General features: G+C 42.8%; 2 protein-coding genes across 2 annotated transcripts in view; both read right to left on the bottom strand.

Annotated features, from left to right (window-relative positions):
- LOC306701368 (uncharacterized protein) overlaps window positions 1–18,366 on the bottom strand; it is a 41,307-nt gene extending 22,941 nt beyond the window's left edge. The window contains exons 1-2 of the mRNA XM_079166658.1: window positions 18,234–18,366; window positions 13,269–13,610 (exon numbers count right to left, since the gene is read on the bottom strand). Coding sequence (XP_079022784.1) covers window positions 13,269–13,592 — 324 coding nt within the window. The 5' untranslated portion in view covers window positions 13,593–13,610; window positions 18,234–18,366. The remainder of the gene's footprint in view (window positions 1–13,268; window positions 13,611–18,233) is intronic.
- A 3,808-nt stretch (window positions 18,367–22,174) lies between these two features.
- snrpa (small nuclear ribonucleoprotein polypeptide A) lies at window positions 22,175–24,470 on the bottom strand. Its single transcript, XM_079166035.1, has 7 exons — window positions 24,406–24,470; window positions 24,011–24,091; window positions 23,711–23,883; window positions 23,380–23,568; window positions 23,033–23,209; window positions 22,867–22,955; window positions 22,175–22,778 (listed from the first exon to the last, which is right to left on the bottom strand). Exons 2-7 carry the CDS (start codon window positions 24,081–24,083, stop codon window positions 22,619–22,621), a joined length of 861 nt encoding a protein of 286 aa, XP_079022161.1. The 5' UTR covers window positions 24,084–24,091; window positions 24,406–24,470; the 3' UTR covers window positions 22,175–22,618.
- Between the last annotated feature and the right edge of the window lie 464 nt (window positions 24,471–24,934).

Below are 24,934 nucleotides of genomic sequence, written 5' to 3'. Positions count from 1 at the left end.
AGCCCGGAGGGGTCAAACTAACCACGTTTACCAAGTTAAAATCACAACAACAACCGCTGATATGACTCGGAATATGTGAGTAAAAAGATGAGGAGAATCACCCACAATAAACCCTTCCTGACAACCTTTCCAGAACACTCTCACATTCACACGGACAACAAAGCAATTTGTTTTGCAATCACAAAGTCTGTGACATCAGAGAGACCTGTGGCCATTAGAGGCAAAGTGGACATGCACAGAGAGGAACATTTAAACAGTAAACATCACTAAGAAGAAGCTGATAACATCAAAGTCATTGATGGAGGGATATTTTTACCTCCGTCTGACTCAAACGAAATTGCAGTGTTATTTGGGCCATTTGTGGAGATAATGGCCAAAGTGATGACAGCAGGGAAATGACATCATGGGAATGTGCGTACTGTATACACGTGTGTGTGTGTGTGTGTGTGTGTGTGTGTGTGTGTGTGTGTGTGTGTGTGTGTGTGTGTGTGTGTGTGTGTGTGGTCCAGCAGGGGACAAAAGTCCTTCTAAAAACATGTATTGTCTTCTTTTCCTGATAAAGTATGATTTGAATTTTACAATGACTTGCCCCCATGAAATTAAAACGGAAAACCTTTTTAACATTGAGAATGAATGACTCTGACAGGGCCAGTTGTTCACACTTTTTATATTACCAAACTTAATCACGATAGCCTTGATAGCATCAGAGCCCTCTTGTTTCATTATTGTTTCCAAATGAAAATTATTTATTGACCATTTCAGTGGACAGAATACAGAAGACAATTTGACTTCTCATAGCAGGAAGCACAGGTGGAACTAATAACATTACTGATGTGCTCTGTTCCAGCAATTAAGGCAATGCAATGCAGACATGTATAATTAGTTAATTAGTTACACCTGTGTTTGACAAATCCAAAAGGGTTCCAGTGGAAAAGTATCCAACGTGATTTTCACTCACTGAAAAGATGGAAAGAGGACATTGGATTGAACTCTGGTGCAGTTATAGCTTGTTTGACTATTTAATGGAGAAATATACAGTCTAGTATCCTGTTTAAACGCTGCACATTCTCTCAAATAACTGTTTACAGTTATATGTAATACCGTGTGAGACTTTATGTAGTTAATATGTTTTTATAACTTTTAAATCTGTCCAAATATTGATTTGTATAACAAATTATCAGATAATCAGACTAGTAATCAGATACCTGTTTGTGTTTAGAAGAACACGACTGTAGCAAATGAGAAAGTATCTTTGAGTGGAAGTGGATGTTACTCCGTTTCTCTCCATCTAAACTGTTTCCACTCAGAGGGCTCTTGCACAGAAACAACCACATTTTTTATCAGTTCTTCTCACTCTGATTGGTGCCAGTCATGACATGTGCAGATGGTCTGTGCCTGCCATGGCCGGAGAGAAAAGGGATTTCCCAAAAAACAGTACATCAAAACAAGAGTTAGTCCCTATGATGACTCGTCCCTCCCTTGCTGTCTTGTCGTCTGTCCCTTCGCCTCCAGCCTCACATTACTCTAACAGCAGTAAAACTCTGGATTAGATGCTAGTTCAAACCCCTGTGCAGACATTTGTCATGGCATGTCAAATTCTATTTAATGAAGGTTTATAAACTTCCACCACTGCCTCTGTCACTCTTCCAGTTTCTCAGCCTGACTCCTTACTCTCTAGCCCCCCCCCAGCCCCTGTAGGTGCCCCTCTCTCCCCCCTGCAATCCCTCCATCTCTCCCTCTCCCTCTCTCTCTCTCAGACATGGGCAGGGTAGGATATCCCGACAAAGCCAGGCTGTACAAACACAGCTCTACGACAGGAAGAACTCCCAGCCCTGAGAGAGGAATTTCCCCTCAGAGCTCACACACTGATGCATACACACTTACACACACGCATACGCAACTCAGACACACACAGGCATCCAATATTATCCGGCTGGATTGCTAATCTTTATTTTTCCATATGCCACAATGCTTTGATTGAGCCCTGAAAATTTTAGTCGACATACTACAATGGAGATTGTAGTAGACAACATGTGCCATTTATCATTTTAGACAACAGGCTTTGGTGCTTTAATCATTTAAAGTTAGCTACCAGCTATGAAGGCCACAAACTGAATGGGTAACACTTTATTTTTTGGGTTTGTAAGTTTCCTGTTTCTTGGAAAGATATATATAATTATTTACAAACGTTTTTGGTCTCCACCAACTTCAGAGAGAAATATCTGTCTCTTTAGCTGCTAAATGCTGCTCTATGTTCACCAGCTAGCTGCTAACTCTGTCTGCCTACTGTTTGAAGCTGAGCAGGTAGTGACCAGTGGCTTTTAGAGCTTCATTTATGTATTTATTCTTTTAAAACAGCCGGTTAGAGTGAAACAAAACAGTAAAGTTGCAGCCAGACGGCTGAACAATGAGTTGAAACTCACAAAGCTTCATGAAGCCAAGAGGAGCTACAGATTCAAGAGATAAACCACGTAATTTCACGTAATACTATCTTTTCACATTGTCATTTGATACATTGTTATAATAAAAATAGCAATTATAACTGCATTGAAAGAAACGAAAATATTCATTAATTTTTTTTGGAGACTCTTTTGCTGATATTGAATGTGTTGAATTGTAAGCTTGTGTTTCATGTTCAGCTTACCTGCAGTGCCAGTAATTTACTAGAATTAAGTGACTGGAAGTGTCTCTATTTTCCCTATAATTAATAACAAATAACATGTGTTTTTGAAACTTCTTTGGAAATGATTACATTAAAATGTATTATGCTAAATTAAGTTTATCTAAGTTACATATCTTTTAGCTCACTTACATTTTTAATCGCTTTCCTTTCTTTCTTTTGTCTTGTTCTTTAACATTTATCCATCCCCTATTTTCACCAGACAACGTTTGCACTCCCTGACTATTTCCAATTTCCCTAATGCATTAATGATAAGGAGAAGTGCCCATCTACGTCCAGAGCCGTGATTAGTTAAGGGTGGGAGATCCCGTTTTAAATTAAAAGTTTTAATTCATGCTATCAACTCACAGTGAGGAAATGAAAAGCTTCCCTCTTGTTTGTTTTTTTACAAACCGGAGTTTAAAGGAAAATTAGAAATCTTTATATTAGTTTTAACACTATTATTTTATTATTAAATACTTCATTATTATTTAGCTGTTTTTTTGACGTGTCTGATAATCTTATATGTATTTTGGCCTAATGCTAATTAAACAGCATAAATCCTAATATACAATCAACTGCCTCACACTACGCTCGTCTCTGCAGGTCCAAACTCAGAGGCATTAAGTAAAGTCTATGTACAGTAATTAAACAAATGTCTGCAGGTGAGCACTGGTCGACTTTGAGCACCTGGCAACTCTCACTCTCAGCGTCAGAAAGCTCAAGTAATTACAGACTCGCACATTTACAAACACGAAAGACAACACACATGAACACACACACACACACAAACATGCAAACGGTTGTCATGGCAGCAGCTGTGCCTGAGCCCGACTGGACGGCCTCCTCACCTGCACAGCAAATTAGTGGTGGAGGTAACCACAGTAACAATGCCATTACTATTCCAGTGGCAACGCGCCGTAGATATGAAACCATGTCGTCAGTTTCACGTTGTGTTAGAATGCTGAAAACAGCTGAAAGTATAATATATTTCTATTTTCCATTCTACTAAAGAATAAAATAAAATGGACACTGAGGCTCCCCACAGACTCATGATTAAAAGCAGCCTTGTGTCAAACATGATTATTGTGTTATTGATCGATTCTTCGCTTACAATAATACAGAAGAAAGATCAATCTCTTTGTATCAAGGGGTGTCCAAAACACAGGAGAGCGAGACAGACGTGACTTTAGGGTGGATCATTTGTGAATTTCCAAAGTCTGCGGGTATTATCCATCTTCCTGCCCTCAGGTAAAACACACACACACACACACACACACACACACACACACACACAGTACGAGATGTGGACTCAGACCCCCGGTGTGCAGCCGTCCACCCCACCCTGCTCCCATGACCCCGTCCCTATAATTAAATGTCTCTGTTGTCGCATTCTTGATGTCTCCTTTGTTTTTCTTTCATTCTGGACATAATTAGCAGTCACCTTTATCTTCCCCTCTTCACCCACCACCAGATACCAGCTTCATCATCATCAACTCTCCGTACCCAGTGGTTGAAGAAGTACTCAGATTCTTTAATTAGAATACAATCTTGTAAACATCTTTCATTACAAGTCAGCGATCAGTTAGCGAGTATCAAAAGTAAAAGTACTCGTTCTGCAGTAAAATGTCCCTTATTGTATTTATGTATTAATAATATATACATAAATCTCACATAATTGTGAGATTGATGCTTCAATGTGTAAGCAGCATGTTATTGTTGTAGCTGCTTTCTACTTTTTACTAGTTAGGTAGTTTAGTCCAGTGGCTCTCAACATTGGGGTCTGGCCCCTCCAAAGAATCACAGGATATATTTGAGGGGTCGTGAGATGATTAATGTGGTTGTAAAGAATACAAATCTAACTTTTGCTGCACAAATCTGTATTTACCTTTGGACTCATAATCTTCTTTTTTTTTGTGAAATATTGGATAATTTGACATCTTTAAGCCATGAACAGTTCCCTGACCTTAACCGGTTATTATTGTCCCCTAATACTAAGTATATACAAAGTACTTGTTTCAACCCAAACTATGATCTTTTCATACAACACCGAACTTTAACCAAAGAGTTGTCACATCATTAAACGTCTTTATATGCTTAGTTAATGTTAAAGTAACTAGTAGCTGTCAAGGCTGATAAATATACTGAAGTAAAAAGTACCATATTTCCCTGTAGTGGAGTAGAAATATAAAGTACCTCAAAATCGTACTTAAGTAAATCACTTCATTACTTTCCACTACTGTCTGTCCCTCTCTGACTGTCACATTCCTGCAGAGTTAATTGACTTAAAGTGAACTATGCTGTTGAACAACAGAGGCCTCTCAACATGCCGTGCCCTAATCCTCCATGTCGTCCTGCCCCATCTTCACCCGATCCTCCCCATTATCTCTTCCCTCCTTTACCTCCTGCTGCTTATGACTCTCTCACCAGGATGTGTGAGACGCTACGACAGACACACATCTGCACCCCCGCCCAAAACACCTGTGCCCCACACTGAGCCCATCCACTAAACCCTCCCGATTCGCACTTCCTTCTTCGTCTCTCCTCCACAGCGCTGAAATCAACTTTACCCTTTGGCTCGTTAATCTCAACTCTTTACCCCCCCCCCCCCCCCCCGCAGACCAGACCACTTTCCCTCACCCCCTCCAAACCCCCCTCCCGCCTCTTCTCCGACTTCCGCAGGAAATTACCTTGTCTGGACGCTTCACATCCACGGCTGGATTTTCAGAGAGAGGCATTATGAGAGAGAAAATGGTCTGGGAGTGGTGTGTGTCTGCACAGGATGGTGTGTGTTAACAGTGTGTGCGTGTGTGTGTGTGTGTGCCCATATTTCTACAGTCTTGATAAACAAATTGCAGGACTCTTACATTTAAGAGATCTCTATGAAGATGGTCACTTTTGACCGTCTGAGCCAAACCGGGAAATCCAAACCCTACAACACGTCTGATATTTTTCTTTTTAAAAGGAGGCGCATTCATTTTCTATGACAACCTAAACGTGTTGGTCTCAAATTGACGTGAGAGAAATATTAGAGAACAGCGGAATGAAAGCACCACTTGGTTGAGACAGGTAGACAGATAAGGGCAACCAACGATTATTTTAATAGTCAATTAATCCATCTGCCTTCTCGGCGACCTGTAAGATTTAATAATAACGAGCAATACATCGTTACGTTTGTCTCTAGCCATCGCCATGGAAACTATTCTCCTTAATTGGGAATCCAGTCACCGACTCTCCTTTAAACAATGGCTGAACCTCCTCTCAGAATATATAGAGTATCTGTCAACATAAGAAAAATGTCTTTTCCGTGATATGTGCTCCAGTATTTTGCTACAATAAGGATAATGTATCTCAGTGGACAGGAATGACAGAGCGGAGGTGGAGAGGCATCATGGGACAGGGTTGAACTCATTACTCAGGACTCTGGTCAGAATATGTTTCATTATGTGACGGCTCAGTGAAATGTTTGTGGTTGCTCCTGTCAAGTTTCGGGCAACACAAGAAACCCCGGAGAGAGAAGAGGGAGGATCTGTGACAGCTATAGCATATCTCTGCCTGCTCTGCGTAATCCACCGGGACGTGATGTGGCTGAACATCACTGGAGGGCAGTGACACGGAGAACAAAGGGTTCACAATGAGTGAGAGAGAGCGTTAGAGGGTGTGTGTGGGCGATGTTGGAGGTGGAGGAAGGAGGGTGATGAGATATGACAAGAAGAGAACGAGATCGATTGTGAAGAAAGTCAACTATTTGCTGTGATTACATCCGTGTGTTTAAAGGATAGTATACCATACATTCAATGACACACAATGACATCCAGAGACTGTAATTTCACTGACATCATGTAAATCAAGGTACCTCTTCCTCTTTTCTCTCCTAATAAAGAAACTCCCACCTTCAATCCAATTTGCACACAAATGAAATCATTAAAACACGCTTCCCTTGAGACGTTTACCCCCAGAGTTATTAACTTATCTCTAAAAAACACAAGCTCCAGATCCCAGAAGAATTAACCTTCTTTGTGTTTTGTGTGTTGCTGGCTGATGAATTCCTGATCTGTGTGTTTGGGGTAGACTAAAAGTGTGTGTGAGTATGTGCGTGCGTGTGTGTGTGTGTGTGTGTGTGTGTGTGTGTGTGTGTGTGTGTGTGTGTGTGTGTGTGTGTGTGTGTGTGTGTGTGTGTGTGTGTGTGTGTGTGTGTGTGTATATACAAGCCTGCAAGCCTGTGTACAAACCATGTGCACAACAGTATCAGCGTACATGCAGGTATGCAAGGCTGCGTAGGAGAGTCAATTAAGGGACAAAAGAGAGGAGAGCTCAAACGACAGGAGGAGAAAGAGTGAAAGAGAGACTCTGGAAAGAAAGAAAGCTCCAACTATTCTCCTCTCCTTTCGTTTCCCTTCACTGACTTCCTCCTGTTCGGCTCCCACACAGCAGGAATGCACAGGTTACACATGTGTGTGAAAGAGTGTGTGTGTGTCTGATATGATCAGGTCTCTTCTGATCAGTTTCAGTGATGGAAGGTAACTAAATACATTAACTCAAGTACTATATTGAACTGATATATTGTGTTTTTTACTCCATGTACCTGACAATTAGGCCTAATGGTTACTTTTAGATTAAGATTCAACATTTAAAGTTCAGTTTTAACATTTTGGGAAAAATGCTTATTTGCCTTCTTGCAGAGCGTTAGATGAAAAGATTGACACCTCTCTCTCGTCTGTACGCTTAATAAGAAGCTACAGGCAGCAGGCGGTTAGCTTAGCTTAGCATTAAGACTGGAAACAGGGTGCAACATCTAGCCTGGCTCTGTGCAAAGGCAACACAATCCACCTACTTGCTCATCTAATCAGTAACTCAGCACATTATATATCATTTGTTTAACCTCAATAAGGAAAAAGGATAAAGGATAAAGAAGACAATTGGCTCTGTGCCGGACTATTTATTGTCTCTGAATTTGTTTCACCTATATATGGCTGTTCATGAGATGTTATCAGCTCCACCAAAGAGAGGATTTCCAATTAAACATCTTAGATGATGAAATCTAAACAGTTTGAAGCCTAATTAAAGTGGCAATCTCAAAGATTTTCATTTAAAAATATGTCTGTTAAGTCATTATTAAAACGCTAAAGCTAACACAATGGTGATTGAGCCTATGGACCACTGATGAAAGTATTGCAATGATTATATATGTGTAGTATTACGAAGCGGGTGTCTGTGGCAAAGTTACTGCTAATTCAAACTGAACTTTTTCCTAATAATACTTCTGTACTTTTACTTAAGTGGGATTTTTATTGTAGGACCTTTTCTATTTCTATTTCTTAAGAAACACAGGGAAAGCAGAATAACAGTAGAGCAGACAGACACTGATGGGAAGAAGACTCACAGCAGCTACACCTGAACCTATTTGCATGACGGCCGCACTTTGCATGTTGAACTCAGAGCTCTGCGTCAAGAAGCTGCCTGACAAGAATTTCACTGAGGAAGAAGTGCTTTGTTCACCTCAATGCAAGCTGAAGATAGCTTGTTTTATGTGTTGAGGTTCTCAGTTATCTGCCTCTAACGCGTCTGCTGCCAACACAACACAAATGAAAGGAATGTGATCTGTGCTGCTCAAAGCATCAACGAATGACACGGGAACAAACTCAACAACAATGTGTCTTTTCACAGATATTCTACAGACCTACACCTGTTTGGAAAAACAGTGAAGTAGTTCCAATGAAAACTGTCCACATTAAGCTGAAGTAAATTCAACATTGAGGACGACTTTTGTATATGATATGTGACTTAAACACTCGGCCACCTGAGCCTCTTTCAATTTTAAATAAATAACAGCATGTAGCACTAACATCACATCTTAGAAATAAGAATCTTGTTAAAAAATATTTTGGCTTAAAACTCCTCTTTGCGTATGGATAGCAAACATCAGAACAAAATGATGAATCTATTGACTGTATTTCTCTTCTTCATGCTCTGAATGTGTAGCATGAATCAGCATTCGGCTCAGAATGTGATAACACACATATATAAGACTCATATCTATGCAAACGCAGAAGATACATTTAATGACACGGGACAATTGACACACACACACATACAGAAATTAGCGCACACACTCTCAGCCCAATGTGGGTCTCTCGCAGCAACAGTCAGCCATGGCCTCTGGCAGTGAACCTGACCATGAATGAGTTTTAAAACTTGACATGAGGATTATAAACGGTGGGGACTTCACTCCATTCATTTCACGTTAACAGTATTTCTATAGCACCTATCATATTGTCATTTGTCACAGGTCCTTTTAACAAAAGAGCAGGCCTTCACCAGAGCTTGATGAACTACTTCTGAGGGACAAAAGGTCGTCAGGAAACATCAGATTTAGTTCCCACAATGTCTGGTAAGTTGTCATGTGCAGAATCTAGACATAAAGACTGACAAATAAGCACCACCTGGTCATTAGTTTTGTACTGTGGACCTGCCAGCTTACCTTCTCTTTAACTTTCCATTCATCCTCCTGACAAACACTTTTGTCAGATAAACAAACTGAGCACTCTCTCTTGGCAGTTCGCTCTGTTCCCCACGTCATCCAAACAGATTCAACAGTAAAACCAGCAGCGGAGGCGCAGCAGCTAAAACATCCCAGACCTCTGAGTGTCTGTGATTCTATCGCTGTGGCCAAAATGAAGATACGACCCTCAGAGTATCTGTAAGATCGCTGATAGGAGGCAAAGCTAAATCTGGTCGAGGTAAACAGCAGAGACATTGCATCGAATCCTCTGTCATTATAGTTCCTCGACTCCTCGACAAAATAAATTCTTAGTCAGCTAACACTCGATGAGTCAATTACAGTTGATTGATTTAATCGACAAATCTGTAAAACTGAGTTTCTCCACAAAGAATCACACAATAACACCACTTTGCATCTTGTGTTTACCAGAGAAGTGTTCGTCAGTTTCTTGGAAATAAGTAATAAAAACCAACTAATCGACTTCAGGGATCTTAGTCGACGAAGACCAAAATGACCGATCTGTCGACTAATCGACTAAGAGGCGGCATCTTTAGTGACATATCTGTAAAATTCATCCACTCGACGATTAATGCTACTCTCATGTCTGCACATAAAGGAGACTACGGAGCAGGGGCTGGGAGGTGGTTAGCTTAGCTTAGCATTAGTTAGCCAGCCTCAATCAAATGATGACCGGCGTATTTTTAAACTCTGGATAGAGCTTGGCTAGCTGTTTACTGCTGTGCTGGCTAACCGGCTGCTAGCTCTCGCTTCACGCTGTTGCACAGACATGAGAGGGATGCCAATCATCTCGTCTAACTCTCAGCAACAAAACAAATAAGCGCAATACCCAAAATATCAATCTAGTCTTCTAATACAGTCTTTAAGAGGCTGTTTGGACTTGTTCTGTCCACACTTCGAGAAAACTTTAAAAAGGGACTTTTTCACTTTTTGAGGGCAGAGAAAACCTACTGGGAGATTGTGAGTAAGAATTCTAAATCATCATAGCCTACATACACACTATTCAATATAAATTATTCTTACACAAACATATTCATACCATTAACTGTCCATATATATATTACTGTGGTCATTTACTGCCGTTGCTACAGACAGGGCAGTGGGTCTTTTGTTTGGTGTATTAAGACTGTACATGAGACTCACGTGATACAGATAAACAGAGAAAACCAGTTGTTTACAGTAACTGGCTGGTAAAAAAGTGAGACGTCAGTAACCAGAGCCATCACAGCACAGACTTACAGCAGCCTAACAGGGATAAAACCTCCCCTGAAATCTTGATGACATTATATGCAAAACAAACACAACGAATTACAACTTTGCTCACATTCACAGACACACAAATGGGACTGCGCACATTTCCCTGAAGAGATTAGTGGGAGAAGGAACAAGTGAGGGAGGGCAGGGGACAGAGAGAGCTCACCTTTCCTCATAATGACTACGCTCACCTGTTCATCCCCTCACCTGGGGCAGGGGGATCACCCTCCCTCCCTCCCTCCCTCCACCTCTCAGAGATGGCCATGCGGATAAAGGGAGTCTTTCAGCCCAAAATGCACGCTGCCACTGTGTGTCCCCACTCTCTCTCTCTCTTGCTCTCTCTCTCTCTATGTCACTCGCGCCCCCCCCCCCCCCCCTCCCCCCTCCCTGCAGCCCAGCCCTGAAACTGATCCAGGTAGACTTTCTGATGGAGAATTTTCTCACACTCCTTTACCTGCCAATCACACACCTCCCCGACATGCAGGAGAAACCGTGTGGCACACACACGCAACATGATGCATGATGCACACACACTGAAGCGCACACAGATGCAAACAGTACACAGATAAGGGAAGATAATTGGCTCTGGGACAGAGAGTCTCACAGGTAAATGGGCTGATACTAATCGAGAAGAAGAAACACAAGCCAACTGTGTGTTACATTCGCGTGTGTGTGTGCTCATGTCAGCGTGGATACATCAGGAGTGTATGTGTGTGTCGTGCTGAAGCTTCACTTGGGTTTTGTGGAATATTAGAAACATTATTACAGCACAATATGAACCGTACCAGAGCCACAAGGCCTTTTGTTGCCATTTCTGTTGTACTTTCATTCTGAGAAAGAAGTCAACCATGCTGAGAGCGATCAAAGGCTAAAAGAAAGGAAAGACTGCAGGAGGAAATACTAAGAAGCAAACAAAACCTCTGCAATCCGCAGAAAGATTGTGGCTCACTCCTTCTTGTTCCTGCCAAGTCGCTTTAAAGGGATTCCCTCTAACTCTAGTTGTATTGATAAACGAGCATTAATTGCAGTAATAAAGAGTGCAGTAAAGAAGCCACTATAATTAGTGATGATGGAGGGATGGACTGATGGATTATTAGACTTTAAGAGCTCTGCCATACGACAATATTTGTGTTACTGCTTCTAACTTTCCTTGTAAAGATTTCAGTGTTCCAAACAAACAAAACAAGGTGAAATGATCGTATATATACTATATTAGGACTGTACCTTATTTTCTTTACCCTTTATTTTTAGGGTTTGGTATGTAAAACGTCAATAAATAGTTAAAGCTAGTTGATGTCTTCAAATTGTTTGTTTTGTCCAATCAACAGTCAAAACCCCCAAAGAGGTTCAGTTTAGTATAATAAAAAAACGATTTAGTGACTATCAAAATAGTTAATCGACTAATGGTTTCAGCTCTAATGCATAACAATGTGCTTAAATTCTATACAAATAACACTAAAGAACAATGCAGAAATAATCTTTTATATGGGCTATGGCTGTCGCAATATAACATTTTAACGACATGATTATCATACCTAAATAAATTCACCATAATGATACTATAGCCATGTCCATAGAACTTTTTTATTTTATCTCAGTATCAGTCAAATTGGTCTTTAACTTTGTTTATTGTATGTTTTGCCTCCTTTTTTGGCAAATTAATTAAACTGAAACTATGCGTGTATGGAGCTGGAGAGAGAGTGCTACCGTAAAAAGCATTGTTCAAGAGGCACTGCATTATTGAAGGAGGAGGAGGAGGATATCAATATTTCATTTTTTAAATATCACTATTATCGTCACCGGTATTTTGCAACACTCCTAATACGGGCTATCGAACACTGTTTTGTTTGAGGCGGCCAGATAAAAACATGAGGTTTTTTTTAGCTTCTCCCTGAATTTATTTGGAGAAAAACCTTAAGAAAAGAGAGAGAGATGGAGGGCAGGAGGAGAGAAAGGTGGATTGAATGATCGATTATCTCGGGCCCCACTCGCTTACTGGGGGTGCTAATGGAAGATTAATTGGTCTGCTCTTTAATGAGGACACAAGATGAAGCAGCGTTGGTGTTTAATCGAGATGATTGTTCGATACGCCCTGGAGGACCGAAAGGTTTTGAGTGCAGAAAGTTCAGGATGGACGGAGGAAAGAAGGGAGACAGAGGACAGAAATATCCAGAGGAAGAAAAAGATACGACTCTGAGAAGATCAAGGGATGAGAAACCTTACTACACAGATACATATAATGAGATTCTGTAATATTGTGGATATGTGAATGATTTGTAGAGATCTAAAGACGTGAAAATGGTGTTTTTCACGGCACAGTTGTGCTTTAAGCTAAATGCTAACAGCACAAACCATGATCAGACGTTGATGCTAACAGGCAACATTTTTTCCATGTCCACCATCTCAGTTTAGCGCGTTAGCATGCTGACATTCGCCAATTAACACTAAATACAAAGTACAGCTGAGGCTGATGGGAATGTGATTAGTTTTGCAGGTGAACTATTGATCCAATATTTCACACAACACAGCTGTGTGAAATAGCGCCACTGCTTTATCTACATTAGGATCAATATTTGATTTCAGCAAATTGTATTCATTCTTTGTGGAGGTGGTGGTCTTCTTTTTAGGCAAGTTGGCCCACCTCTGCTATAATTTGATCAACAATTTGGTTGTCACTGTATGAATCAAGGCAATCATGAATGAATGATTTCTGAAATCTGACTTTCTATTAGTCATTGTTATTCAACTCTAGCTTCACTTTGAGTGTATTGTACTTGAAGCGTAGCCTGTTCCCTTGGTAACCATACTGATAACCAGCACTGCCCCTGTACTTACTGGCCACGCGTATTTGAAGGGAATGACAATCTGTCCATTAGTCCCATCTTCTCCTCCTCCTCCTCCTCCTCCTCCTCCATCGTGTCCTCGGTGGTGGAGCGACTGGGAGTTTCCACCCAGGATCCCCGTGCTGCCCAACCCGAAGATGCAGGCTCCAGTTGGGATGACCCGGGCCTGGTACTCCTTGAGGCAGGCCTTGAAGAAAGTGTCACATTGGTCCCTGGCAGAGCAGCGCTGCCCGCCGCTGGCCTGCAGGTCGCAGCAGTCTCCACTCTGCAGAAGTCCGAGGGTGTTCTCGAAGTAATGGATCTGAAGCTCGAACATACCGACTGCACACACAACCTGAGTCCAGAGAGAGGAGGAGCAGAGAGGAGAGGAGAGAGTTACATTAATATATGATCTGTAATTAAACAAAGGCACTGCATGGAAACACGAGCAATTACAATATGCAAGTTCTCAAGGATGCAAAATCACCAAACGTCAACAGCTGAAATTTAAGGGTAGGTTCTGTGAAAATGCCGGGACATTTTAAAGATGGCTGCCTCGATGGTAGAGGAGAGTTTAGAGCGTGCGTTAGGTGGTGTGGGTTTTAATGTGCTGAGTTTTGCTGTCTAGGAAAGTTGTAGATACTAATTAAGCTTCAGAAATGGACAGAAAGCATTTAAGAAAGACAGATGAAAGAAGTCTTTAGTGAGAAATGAAAGCGAGTGGAACAGAAGCTAATTTGAAACTGGACGGGATTTCAAGTCTCTGTAGAACAGAACGTTTCAAGGAATAGAGCATCACAATGGGATAACGCTTATGAGCTGTCTTACCGAGAGTTAGATGTGAAGATCCTTACAGAATAATCAAGACATAGCCAGCACATAACCTCCTGTACAACCATAAATCAACGATTAAAAAAATCAAGATATTACATGTAAATGAATAAGCTTTAGAGGTGCTACTAAGCACCTCTAACCGGGATCACTTAGACAGATCCAGGCTAGCTGGTTCCCTCTTTCCAGTCTTTGTGTTACACTAAGCTAAAGGCTATTGGCTGTAGCTATATATTTACTGTACTCATCAGAAGTAATTGTTGACCACCGTAAGGACACACAAACCTTTAGTTGCAGTGGTCTCTTGCAACAGTCAAGACACTAAATCCCATTTTTGGCCACAAAACTTCAAATGGTGGTTTGGCAACTTCTGTGCAGAACCACCCGTTCTTTCCACAATGACACAAAAATCAGCAACGTTATTAATGACAGATGCATGGGACCAAACACTGTAAACCGAGAAAAGAACCACAATCCCCGTACACTCAATTTAGACATCTTGGTCTCCAGTTGGTAAAAATTGAAAACAGGAATTTCACCTGATAAAAACATCATAATAACATACCTCAATTCATAAAGTGTTTGAGAGCAGATTTTCATGTTTCCTGCAATGTGCTGTCTCACTACTTCTGGGAATCTGCAACAGCCTGCATGTCTGCTCTGTATCATGTGTTTATCAGTATGTAACAAGAAAACAGTCGTCAGACAAGTGAGTGAGAGAGAGAGGAAAAATAAACGAGGACATGACTTTGATTCCCACAACTCTGCTTGACCTTTACAAGAGGAATACATCTAACCTTTCCATTCAAATCATGCAGAGACACACTGCCCGACATAAAACCATTTATCTCTCAACTTCATTGTCTTCCTTTTTCGTTCACTTCACCTGTGTGTCACCACCACTCCCTTCTTATTTCTCACTCTCTCTTCCCAGGAGAGGAAGACACTGAGGGGGGAGGGGGACTCCTCCTCCTCCTTTCTTCTTTCTCTATCTGGGAACGAGCTGTAACCCTCCTGTCATTTCTCTTTCTGTGGTTATCAACTCTTTTCTGCATTGTTGCCATGCTCCTTTTCATCCGCCTCCCTTTCTTTTCTCTGTGTTCCCTCCCTGTTTAAAAATGGGTGGAGGGGACACACACACACTAGAGTTAACAAGACCCCCTGGGAGTCTCAGAGCATTCGGGTCAGGTTTGTGCGTGCATACGTGTGTGTGTGTGTGTGTGCGTGTGTGTGTGTGTGTGTGTGTGTCACTGTAGCAGAATGAAGCTTTGGCTTCTTCCAACAATTGCAAATACAAAAAAAATGAAGCCACTGTTATCTCAGTTTGCCATGCAACCTCAAGTGATGAATACATCTGAATAATTCACAGCCCTTTCTGGCATCCTTGCACAATCATTGAGCTTAATTATTGCTCATTAAGTCCAGGAATTAGAGTCATGTATCCCCAGCGGTGTTGTACGCTTCATCATGGACAGAAATCACTACAACCAACAAGCTCTCATGTGTCCGCCGCCCGACATCGAGCCAGAATCTCAGTCGCCCCATTGTGTTTGGTTTGTGTGTCCCTCTCATGCCCCTGTCCCTGAGCCGAGAGGGGTTGAGGGGGTGAGGTGGGAGGGGTCGGGGGCATGGGGGGGGGGGGGGCGGACTGGTCTACATCAAAAGGCTTGTGGAGATACAGTGGCGCTCATCACTCTACATCCTCCTTTCTTCCTCTCCTCCTCTCGCTGCCCGAGCCATTCCCTGCATACCAGCATTTCAGCGCTAGGACTCACCAGAGAGAGAGACAGACAGACAGAGAAAGGGAGACAGAGAGAGAGAGAGAAAGAGAGAGAGAGAGAGAGAGAGAGAGAGAGAGAGAGAGAGAGAGAGAGAGAGACAGAGAAAGGGAGAGAGAGACAAAGCCGAGTCTCTGCAGGAGAGCGTTGGGCAGTTAAAGGATCACTACATACAAAACTCAGAGTGGCTCACAAACAAATCCTCTCCATCTAAACACGTTCACGGGTCACTTCCTGAACTCTGTTTCACTGTAAAAGGCAGCCGAGACCGTCAAAGTAGCAGTTTGAATGCAAGTCCAAAGGAAAAGTGCTTTCAAAAATATTTTTGTGGTACTTTAAATGTCAATGAGCTGAAACAATGACTTTATGAATCTATTATTTGATCAACAGAAAATGTATGGGAAACAATTTTGATAATCAATTAATAATTTAAGTAATTTTACATTGAATGTGGGGAAAATGTCTGTATCAGCCTCTAAAATGACAAAAGTGAATGTTTTTCTTTGTCTTAACAAACGGAATATCTTTTGTTTTAGAATTATTGTTCAGACAACATGAGCTTTTTATAGAAGTTATACCTTTGACTTGTCTCAGCATTTTATTTTCTGACATTTTATGGACAGAATGATAGAAAGTATCTGGCATATTAATTGATAATAAAAATATTGGCAGCTGAGCTTCTCAGCACATCTCAACACAATATGTCCTGAGGGATTTCCAGTTAGAACAACAGGTTTCCTCAGTATTCAAATCACTTGCATATAAAGACTATGACAAATACAAGCTGTTGTATGTGAAACAGTTTATGCTCCTGATGCTTGACACATTTGAGAGAAAGCTGATGATAAAGTGTAGACTAACCAAATTTAACCTTTTGAATCTGACAAACTGAAACTCACGTTGTCACAGTATCCCCAAGGCTCACGCTGTGCTGCAGTTTGAGCCTTGGTGATAATAAACCTGGACAACAGACATCACGCTGGACAGTCAATAAGCTTCCAGGTCTGAGTATGTCCTCGTGAACATGATCTCCTGTCTTCTGCATTGTTAAATAGTCCCCGGCAGCAGCAGAGGATCCAGAGTGTGTGTTTCTCACTGCAGTGCGGTCAGAGAATGGAGGGAGTGGAGTGTGTTGTTCCTCAGCTGTGAGGGGGTTGCAGAGGTGCAGAGAGAGACACGCAGAGTTGCCCGAACGTTCAACATTCACACGCCCCGGAGTTTATTCGGCTGTGGCCCCGGGCTCCACACACACCCAAGACACAGATGCTGAATCTAAGCTTAGTGTTTGGGAAAAAAAACATGCACACACACACACACACACACACAGCACATGCACACGTTGGAGCACCTCTGGGCCTGTTCTTGCTACTGTTGGATCCTGTCACACATCACAAGCATCCTGATCAGGCCAGCAGCAGCAGCTGACAGTTCGCAGGGCAAAAAACAGAAAAATGTTTTGTGGGTTTTCGCCTTCATGCACAATATTATGTTGGCATATCCAAAGCATTTCCATTCTACCAAAAATAATGCCCACAGTGCCTTAAGCTAATGCTTGTCTGAATCACTGACAAGTTGCTGCAGTGACTATATGAATACCGATGTTGAATACACTTATTGTAAGTCGCTTTGGATAAAAGCGTCTGCTAAATGAATGTAATGTAATGTAATGTAAAAATATGCTGTTTTATAGAACGCACTGTAACACATAAAAGAAAGTCAACGAGATGTTAAGATCGAGGGGATAGGAAACAATCAAAGACTGTCTATATTGCAAATAATGTAAAAAAAAATAAAACAGCAGATTCAGCCACTGCAAGCAGTGGACACTGAACCGAGGGTGTGTGGTGCGTAATTAAGGTGTTCTTTATCGTCTTCGCTGAGGAGCCATCACAGTCCCTCCAAAAAAAGGTCGTATCTCAATAATAACCAATTGTTCCGTTATACATCATGCTTGGCTTGTGTGTTGTCCGCCTCATTATATAGGCTACTTTTTGTTTACGAACAATGGAGTAATAAACACTGACCTCTATAACACATAAATGTGATCCTGCTTAAATATTCATATGCCAACACACATTTTTGCAGTGATATTTGCAGCCCGCTTCTAAAACAGGACTACAGTAGTGCTAGTGTTGCGTGGGATAATAGACACCAGCGGGCAGAAACAACAGGTGGGCACAGCGCCATGTAGGAGCAGAATGAGGGCAGCACAAAGAGGGAAGGGACAGGGTGTGTGCGTATACGTGTGTACTCCATTATTGACTGTTTTCACGCAGCTGTGATAAGAAATACAGACTGAACCACATTAAAAGTCAGCTCCGGGGGTTTAAGTACATGCCGCCCGAAATAGCACTTAATCGGTGGCTTACCTGCGGTTGTATCGTAAGCGCGACCAGAAAAATCACAGTCCGCTGCAGGTGGAGGTGTCCCCGGTGTCTGTCACTCCTCGTGCCTGGCCCCGCAGTGATCTTTCCGCTCCCGTTTCTGGGATCGAGCCCAGATACCCTGTGCGCTCCTGTGCTCTCCATCCCTGCGTCAGGGTATCGGGGACCGTGTTGTGCGCTTTGGCGGTGTGTCCCCCCTCCTCCTCCCTCCCTGCGTCCGTCCGTCCGCCCAGCTCTCCTCCTCTCCGGTTCTTAAACCCTGAAACTCACGCAGAGCCACTTCATCGCGTCCAGGTCAGAGAAACCATAACTACCTCTGTCTCCGCTTGGATTAATCCCCTCTACCCACCCACCGACCTCATAAAACGCACACCTGATCAACCCCTTGCCGCTGTGTCTGGGGTGGATTTCCACTGGGAATGACACACACAAACACGCTCCCCTTTGCGCTGTATTCCTCCCACCACCTGCGTTAAGAGGCTTTAAAAGGTCCAATCTGCCGGCTCACTTGACTTGAACTCTCATCCAAATGAGCTCACACTCTCTCTTCTTCTTCTTCGGTCTCTCTTCAAGCCTGGTTAACGCACAAAAATACTTTTTAAAAAACCCCAAACATCTATGTTCGTCCTACTTCGTGATGAGTGCATGAAAGCCGGCACCGAAGTTGCATCTCTCCAGGGGAATGATTTCACTTTACGCTTCTCTCATCTAAGCCGGTGGTTGGTCAGTTGTTAACCCGATACGAAGCCCGGCGGCGACAGAGTCAGTGTGGGAAACAATGAGAGAGAGAGAGAGAGAGAGAGAGAGAGAGAGAGAGAGAGAGAGAGAGAGAGAGAGAGAGAGAGAGCATGGAGGGTGTGTCCTGAGGCAGGGAATATCCGTCTTTCAGCTCTTGTCCGGATGGTTCCCAGCGCGCACCAATTCGCTTATCCCTTTCTCTCTCTCTCTCTACACTTTGCGCAACCTGCGGACCAACCCTCCCAAACTTTTTTCTGCTAAATATGTCACATGTACGCATGGGATTATCCCGAATGCGTTTCAGTTCTCCTCTGTGGGCTTACCGATTCCTCTGTACCTTTTGTGGCACCTCGCTGGTTCCTCTCCTCCGGTTTCAGAGCGCTGCTGTCCCGCGGCTCGCTTCAAAGCGCCGCCGCGCCAATTAACTGCGTGTCACAGTTTTTGCTCAGGCTCGGGTGGCCTCTGAACGGGAACGTTTCTATGGGCGTTTGAAGCTGAAGCCCTCCGTAATTAAAATACCACTCTGCTACGGCTGGTGACACGAAAGTGACAAATATATTGGCAAAAAAGAAACGAAACTGCAGCTTTGGAGAGTTTCTATTGAAGATGGTAGTTATTGCGCGCGTGATGGCACACGTGGCACAGGTGCCCATACACGCACCTGCATACTCATTGTCATAACCACATTTATGATTAGACTTGTCGGCTGTGGGAACATGCCGCCGCTTTATGATGCCGCCGGCTGCAATAAATACTAACCGGGTGAGAGCATGGATATAAAAGAGAATTGTGGGGCATCTAGGCTTCCTTTGAATATTTGGCACTGGTCACATGGCATATTTTCCACATCTGACTTCCGGAGCTCGTCTTGTTGGATGCATTGACCTCCACACAATGTACCTTCTTCATCGGAGGAAATCTAATGAGATTCTGCCTCCCTCCTCCACGAGCTTGTTGCTCAAGAGCTTCCCTGACAACCGCTGGTGTTTTCAGCGGCCCGGCGCTCTGCAGTGACCCCCGGAGCAGAACAGAGGGCTCTTAAGGAGCAGAGGGGTTGATTTGCATAGCGGAGCAGTGACCTCCAAGACTTGTGCTGAATTCTAACGAACCATCCGGAAACACGCAGATATGACTGGGTCTGCTCAGAGGCTGCTGTGTGCGTGTGTGGTTCACCTGAGCCGGACTCAACAAAAACCAGCAACCTTCAAACTCTGTGGGTTCTGGTCACCTAGAGTGTATTTGGCACCATCTAATGGTCACGTGTCCTTTTGGGCAGAATCACCATTTAAGTCTTAAGATAATATAGCTGGGAACATCTGGTGCACGTGAGCATTCTGTGCGGTTTGTCAATTTCTGCTCTTAATTGTCAAAAATCGAAGAACAATCTTTCTAAAAAGTTAAACTCCCACACAAAGTTTTATTCAGAAAATATTTATTTTGGATCAGCTCGTTTTTTGATAGCTGCACAAACTTCAGAATGCCATATTTGGTATCAACTGTAGAAAATAAAATTCAGGTCTACGCGAGGGTTTGAGGGGTTTGTATGGGGTCAGTCTGTATGAGGACTGCATGGCCCACTGGCTGGTCTGTGGGTTGGGTTTAAGTGAACACCATCTTAAAAAAAGCAAAAAGTGCCCGTGGATACAGATTATGCACCGTCACCAGCTGATGTTTGAGCTCACTAACAGACACAACTCCCAAACCTAGCCCACCGGATACGTAGAAGTTGCCTTTCAGACCCTGCAACTGAAAGATCACTGTGTTGGTGAATGGGAAGGCACTAGGCGTGTTGCCAAGAGCATGCGACACTCACTCACACATGGCGCCCTTGTGGCTAAGGTCAGCGCTTTCTCAAGGCAAAATAAGGGAGTGTGGAAAGGCTTGGGAAACTTCAGAAGAATGTGCATTTCTGTGTACACTGTTGAGCTGACCTGAAGACAACTACTACGGCCACAGTTTAAGTCCACAACAGGGGGGCCCAGTGTGCACCGGCCGCAGCGCAGTGAGTCTAAATTAAGCTTTTCAGGCCGGATTCACACATCACTCCGCCCCGCACTCATGAATCCAGCCTTTGAGGGGAGGTGGTGGTCCTTATTGGCCTGTAATTACTCGTGTGTAGAGGCCTTTGAGGGTCTGCTGCACAACACACAGCAGGCATTTACTAATTGGCAAACTCAAGACAATTGTTCCCATTTGCGTTCATTAAATATTACATCAGTTTACTCATAGTGTTTATGGAAAGAGGTCTACAGCATGAACAGAATTCTGACGTGTTTGTTATGCTACCCAATACTTCAATAACTCCACTACATTATGAAGAAAAGTACCGTTCTACTAGCCACTTCACTAAATTTACCTGACAGCTTTAATTGCTAGTTAATTTTGAAAAGTTACAGCAATGTATATAAATTACAATGCCGTTTTACTGTGAATTTATCTACCTATATAGATTTGTATATATATATATATATATATATATATAGAAAATTCTACAATACAAAAAAAAAAATGGAAAAGCTTGATGGCTCAAGACTGGCCAGGTAATTGTGTAATCCAATTTATTTTTGTAAATAAGTAATCTATCTCAAAGGCCAAATAAATGATGGATTTTTTTGTTCGGGCAATGTGTACTTCAAAGCACAAATTGAATGAGTCCAATTGGTTTACTTTGAAAGCAGGAGGGATATGATGATTTGTATCGAGGCCCATAATGATCTGAATGTTATCAGAGCTGAACCACTTTCTAATAAAATTTGTAACAAAGGTCTAAGAATTCAATTTTCTAGAGAATTTGGAAGTAAATCAGTTTTGAGATCGAGTCCAGTCAAGCAGTTTTGTTGCATGACATAAATGCCGTTCTCTGCCTTGCTACATTTCCGTTAGAGCTCCACTGCTGACTCATAAAGACAACTATTATGATAATCAACTTTGTCCTCCAGAGGACTCAGGGTTGGCTGTTTTATGATCCAAGAAGCCACACAAGCAATTTCTTTAAATAAGCCGTACTTTGAGTTTCCCATACGACCCCTGCATTAACAGATTATTGCTGAAAATTCAAAGTTTCAGCAAAATTCATGGCACCAGGAACAACAGCAACACACCTCGACACCAGAGGTAGAAGAAAGTAGGTTTTCAGCATCATCTATTGGCCAAACCTAAATACATAAGAAGTGAGGCAGAACACCGTCTCAAAGGAAATTCATTTTAATTATAAAAACAAAAAAGCTCCAGGTACAATGTCTGGTAGACCAGACGCTGGGTGCAATGCTTCATGACAACAAAATACAGACGACACATCAAGTTGCTCGAGGATTTTGAGTGTAAAAAAAAAAAAAATGTAAACCAGCATGGATACTGATCAATAGGATGAAGAAACTCCTCCATACATTTACCTGACCTTTGTTGTAAGTTAAGAGTTCTGCAAGTGTGGTACGATTATACACAGCAACTTGATGCAAAGGATGTATACTTACATGTAATCCTGAATGAAGGGAAAAAAAAGAAAAAACACCGCCTGAACTGCACTCTTGCGCGTCTATCTCTAAAAATGTTTCATAGTTTGGGTCACTGCTGTACATTTCTAAAAAGACCTGTGTGTGCGCATGTAAGAAAAAGACCTGACTGGAAAGGAGTTATTTCTTAGCGAATGAGATCTTCATGGCGTTCGCTTGTGTGATCTTAAAGCCTTGTAGTGCGTCTCGTGCAGCGCCGGCCTGCACCTCGTTCTCAAACTCCACAAAGGCGATGTCGTGACGACCAGGGACCAGACGCACCTCCTTGAACCCGGGGAACCTGAACACACAACAATACAGTCAGGCATCCAATAAATGGACGAATACAAAAGTGCAAAATCAAATGCAGAGAGGGAGTCGTTACTGACTGGTTGAAGAGCATGGAGAGCATGAGTTCGTTCGTCTCCTCTGGCAGGTTGGTGAGGAAGAGGATGTGATTGGGAGGATTTTCTGCAACCTGTGCGGATGGAGGACAGTAGAGATCACAATACAACCACCGGGCCAACATTTACAAACAAATAAACGACAACATACCTGTTGGGGCATTTGTCCAGGCATCTGTCCAGGCATCATCTGGCCAGGAGGCATGCCACCAGGGGGCATCTGGCCAGGCGCCATCCCCGGAGGAGGCATCATGCCAGGAGGCGGCATATAAGGCGGCTGGCCCGGCATGTGCATCATACGGGGAGCCTGGCTCATGGGAGGCATTCCCTGAAGAGGGAAGTACAACAGCGACGAGCGCGTCAGTTCCATCGTATTCCTATTTTTGCCCCCAACCTACACCATCAATGACCTCCACTCTAATCTGGGGGCGCCTGTATGCTTTCGTTTAATCAATTATAAAAACTGATTAACAATAGAACCCCTATTGCTCTACTTACAGGCATGGCAGCAGGTACGCCAGCAACCATGGGAACCCCAGCTCCTGCTACACCCTTCTTAGCTGCTGCTGCTGCTGCTGCTTCAGCTCCCTTGACCTTCTTGATCCTCTCCTTTTTACGATCACGCTCCACAAAAGTCCCCTTCATTTTAGCTATGATGTCCGAGTCGATCTTGGCATACTGTATACGCTGGAAGAGACGGATGAGTTAGTTAAGACCTCATGTGCCTCAGAGGCTACAGTTTATATGCAGTTGTAGTATTGTGTAGATCATTTGTGCCATCTTTAAATATCTGTAAAGTGGCTTGGTATTCACTGTGTGATTCACCTACCATGGGTTTGTCATAGAAAGGAAATCCCTGCATGGATCTCAGAGCATTGGAAGCGCTGTTAACCTCTTTGAAAATAACAAAGGCCTGACCCTTCATCTTCAGGTTTCGTGCGACCAAGATGTCCAAAATCTGTCCAAACTGTGAGAAGATGGCGTACAACGACTTTTTCAACTCTGTAGAAACAGGAAAAACAATGTGAGAAACCATCAGTTTGATTAGAGAGGCCCTCTGTGAGCCGTGTGTGTGTTTACTTGGAGCCAGAAACTTAAAGCTAGAAGGTAACGTTAAGGATAAACTCACCATCTTTCTTGATTTTCTCATTCAAATTGTTGATGTAGATTGTATGATTGAGCCGTACATCCGGAGCGGCCATATTTTAACCTGCGGATGAGAGGTTGGAGGGAAAACTATTTAAATGTTCTGTATAAACCAGATAAGAGCACAATTCTTGATTAGCCGCCAAGCAGCTAACGTAACAACCGCCCGGCTTGAATAACGTGGGGTGAACGTTAGCCTACAAGCTAACTACTAGCTATAGCTAACGTTATTTAGCTCACTAGATCTAAATGTTATAATCTATCGCTTACGCCCGACGGCCCTCATTATCGCATAACGTACAAACGGGTTTGCAAAAGGTTTTGATTAACAAGAAAGTATTTATTTATTTGATCAGCTCGCTGTCGACGAATACTCACCTCGAAGTGCTGAATGAAACCCCGTGTCCTCGCAAATCCCGTGCTCTGTTCTCGCGTTAACAAAACAACACAGGGACCGTTTCCGCTAAATATTGTGACCCATCAGATTCGGTGACTACCGAAAACATTTTCTTTTTATCACACTTTCTGTACTTTGCGATAGCTGCTTTTACCACACATGGTGCCAACATAATATCGTTTAGAAAGGACCATATATTTTCACATACATAAATGGACCCTTTCGATACCGTCTGATTGACAGATTTTGATAGCTCGGGTCACACAATGTGGTATAACACCTGTTCCTGTTCAGATGAGCTTAGCGACCTTTTATTGCCCTTTTGAATCGTGTTTTTGCCTGTTAGGCAGGCAATAGTTACTCGGACACATACATTAGCAGTGCAGCCGATATCAAAATGATGTAGTGCCATTATCCCACACAATACAGCCTATGACCTGCACTCTAACGTGGATGCAGCAGAGGGCGCTATGACCCTTTAACCGTTGGTGTGTTCGCTCAGCCAACACG

This window comes from Pholis gunnellus (assembly GCF_910591455.1).
Source record: "Pholis gunnellus genome assembly, chromosome: 9".
Taxonomy (NCBI): domain Eukaryota; kingdom Metazoa; phylum Chordata; class Actinopteri; order Perciformes; family Pholidae; genus Pholis; species Pholis gunnellus.
This window is presented reverse-complemented; position numbering and strand designations above follow the sequence as displayed.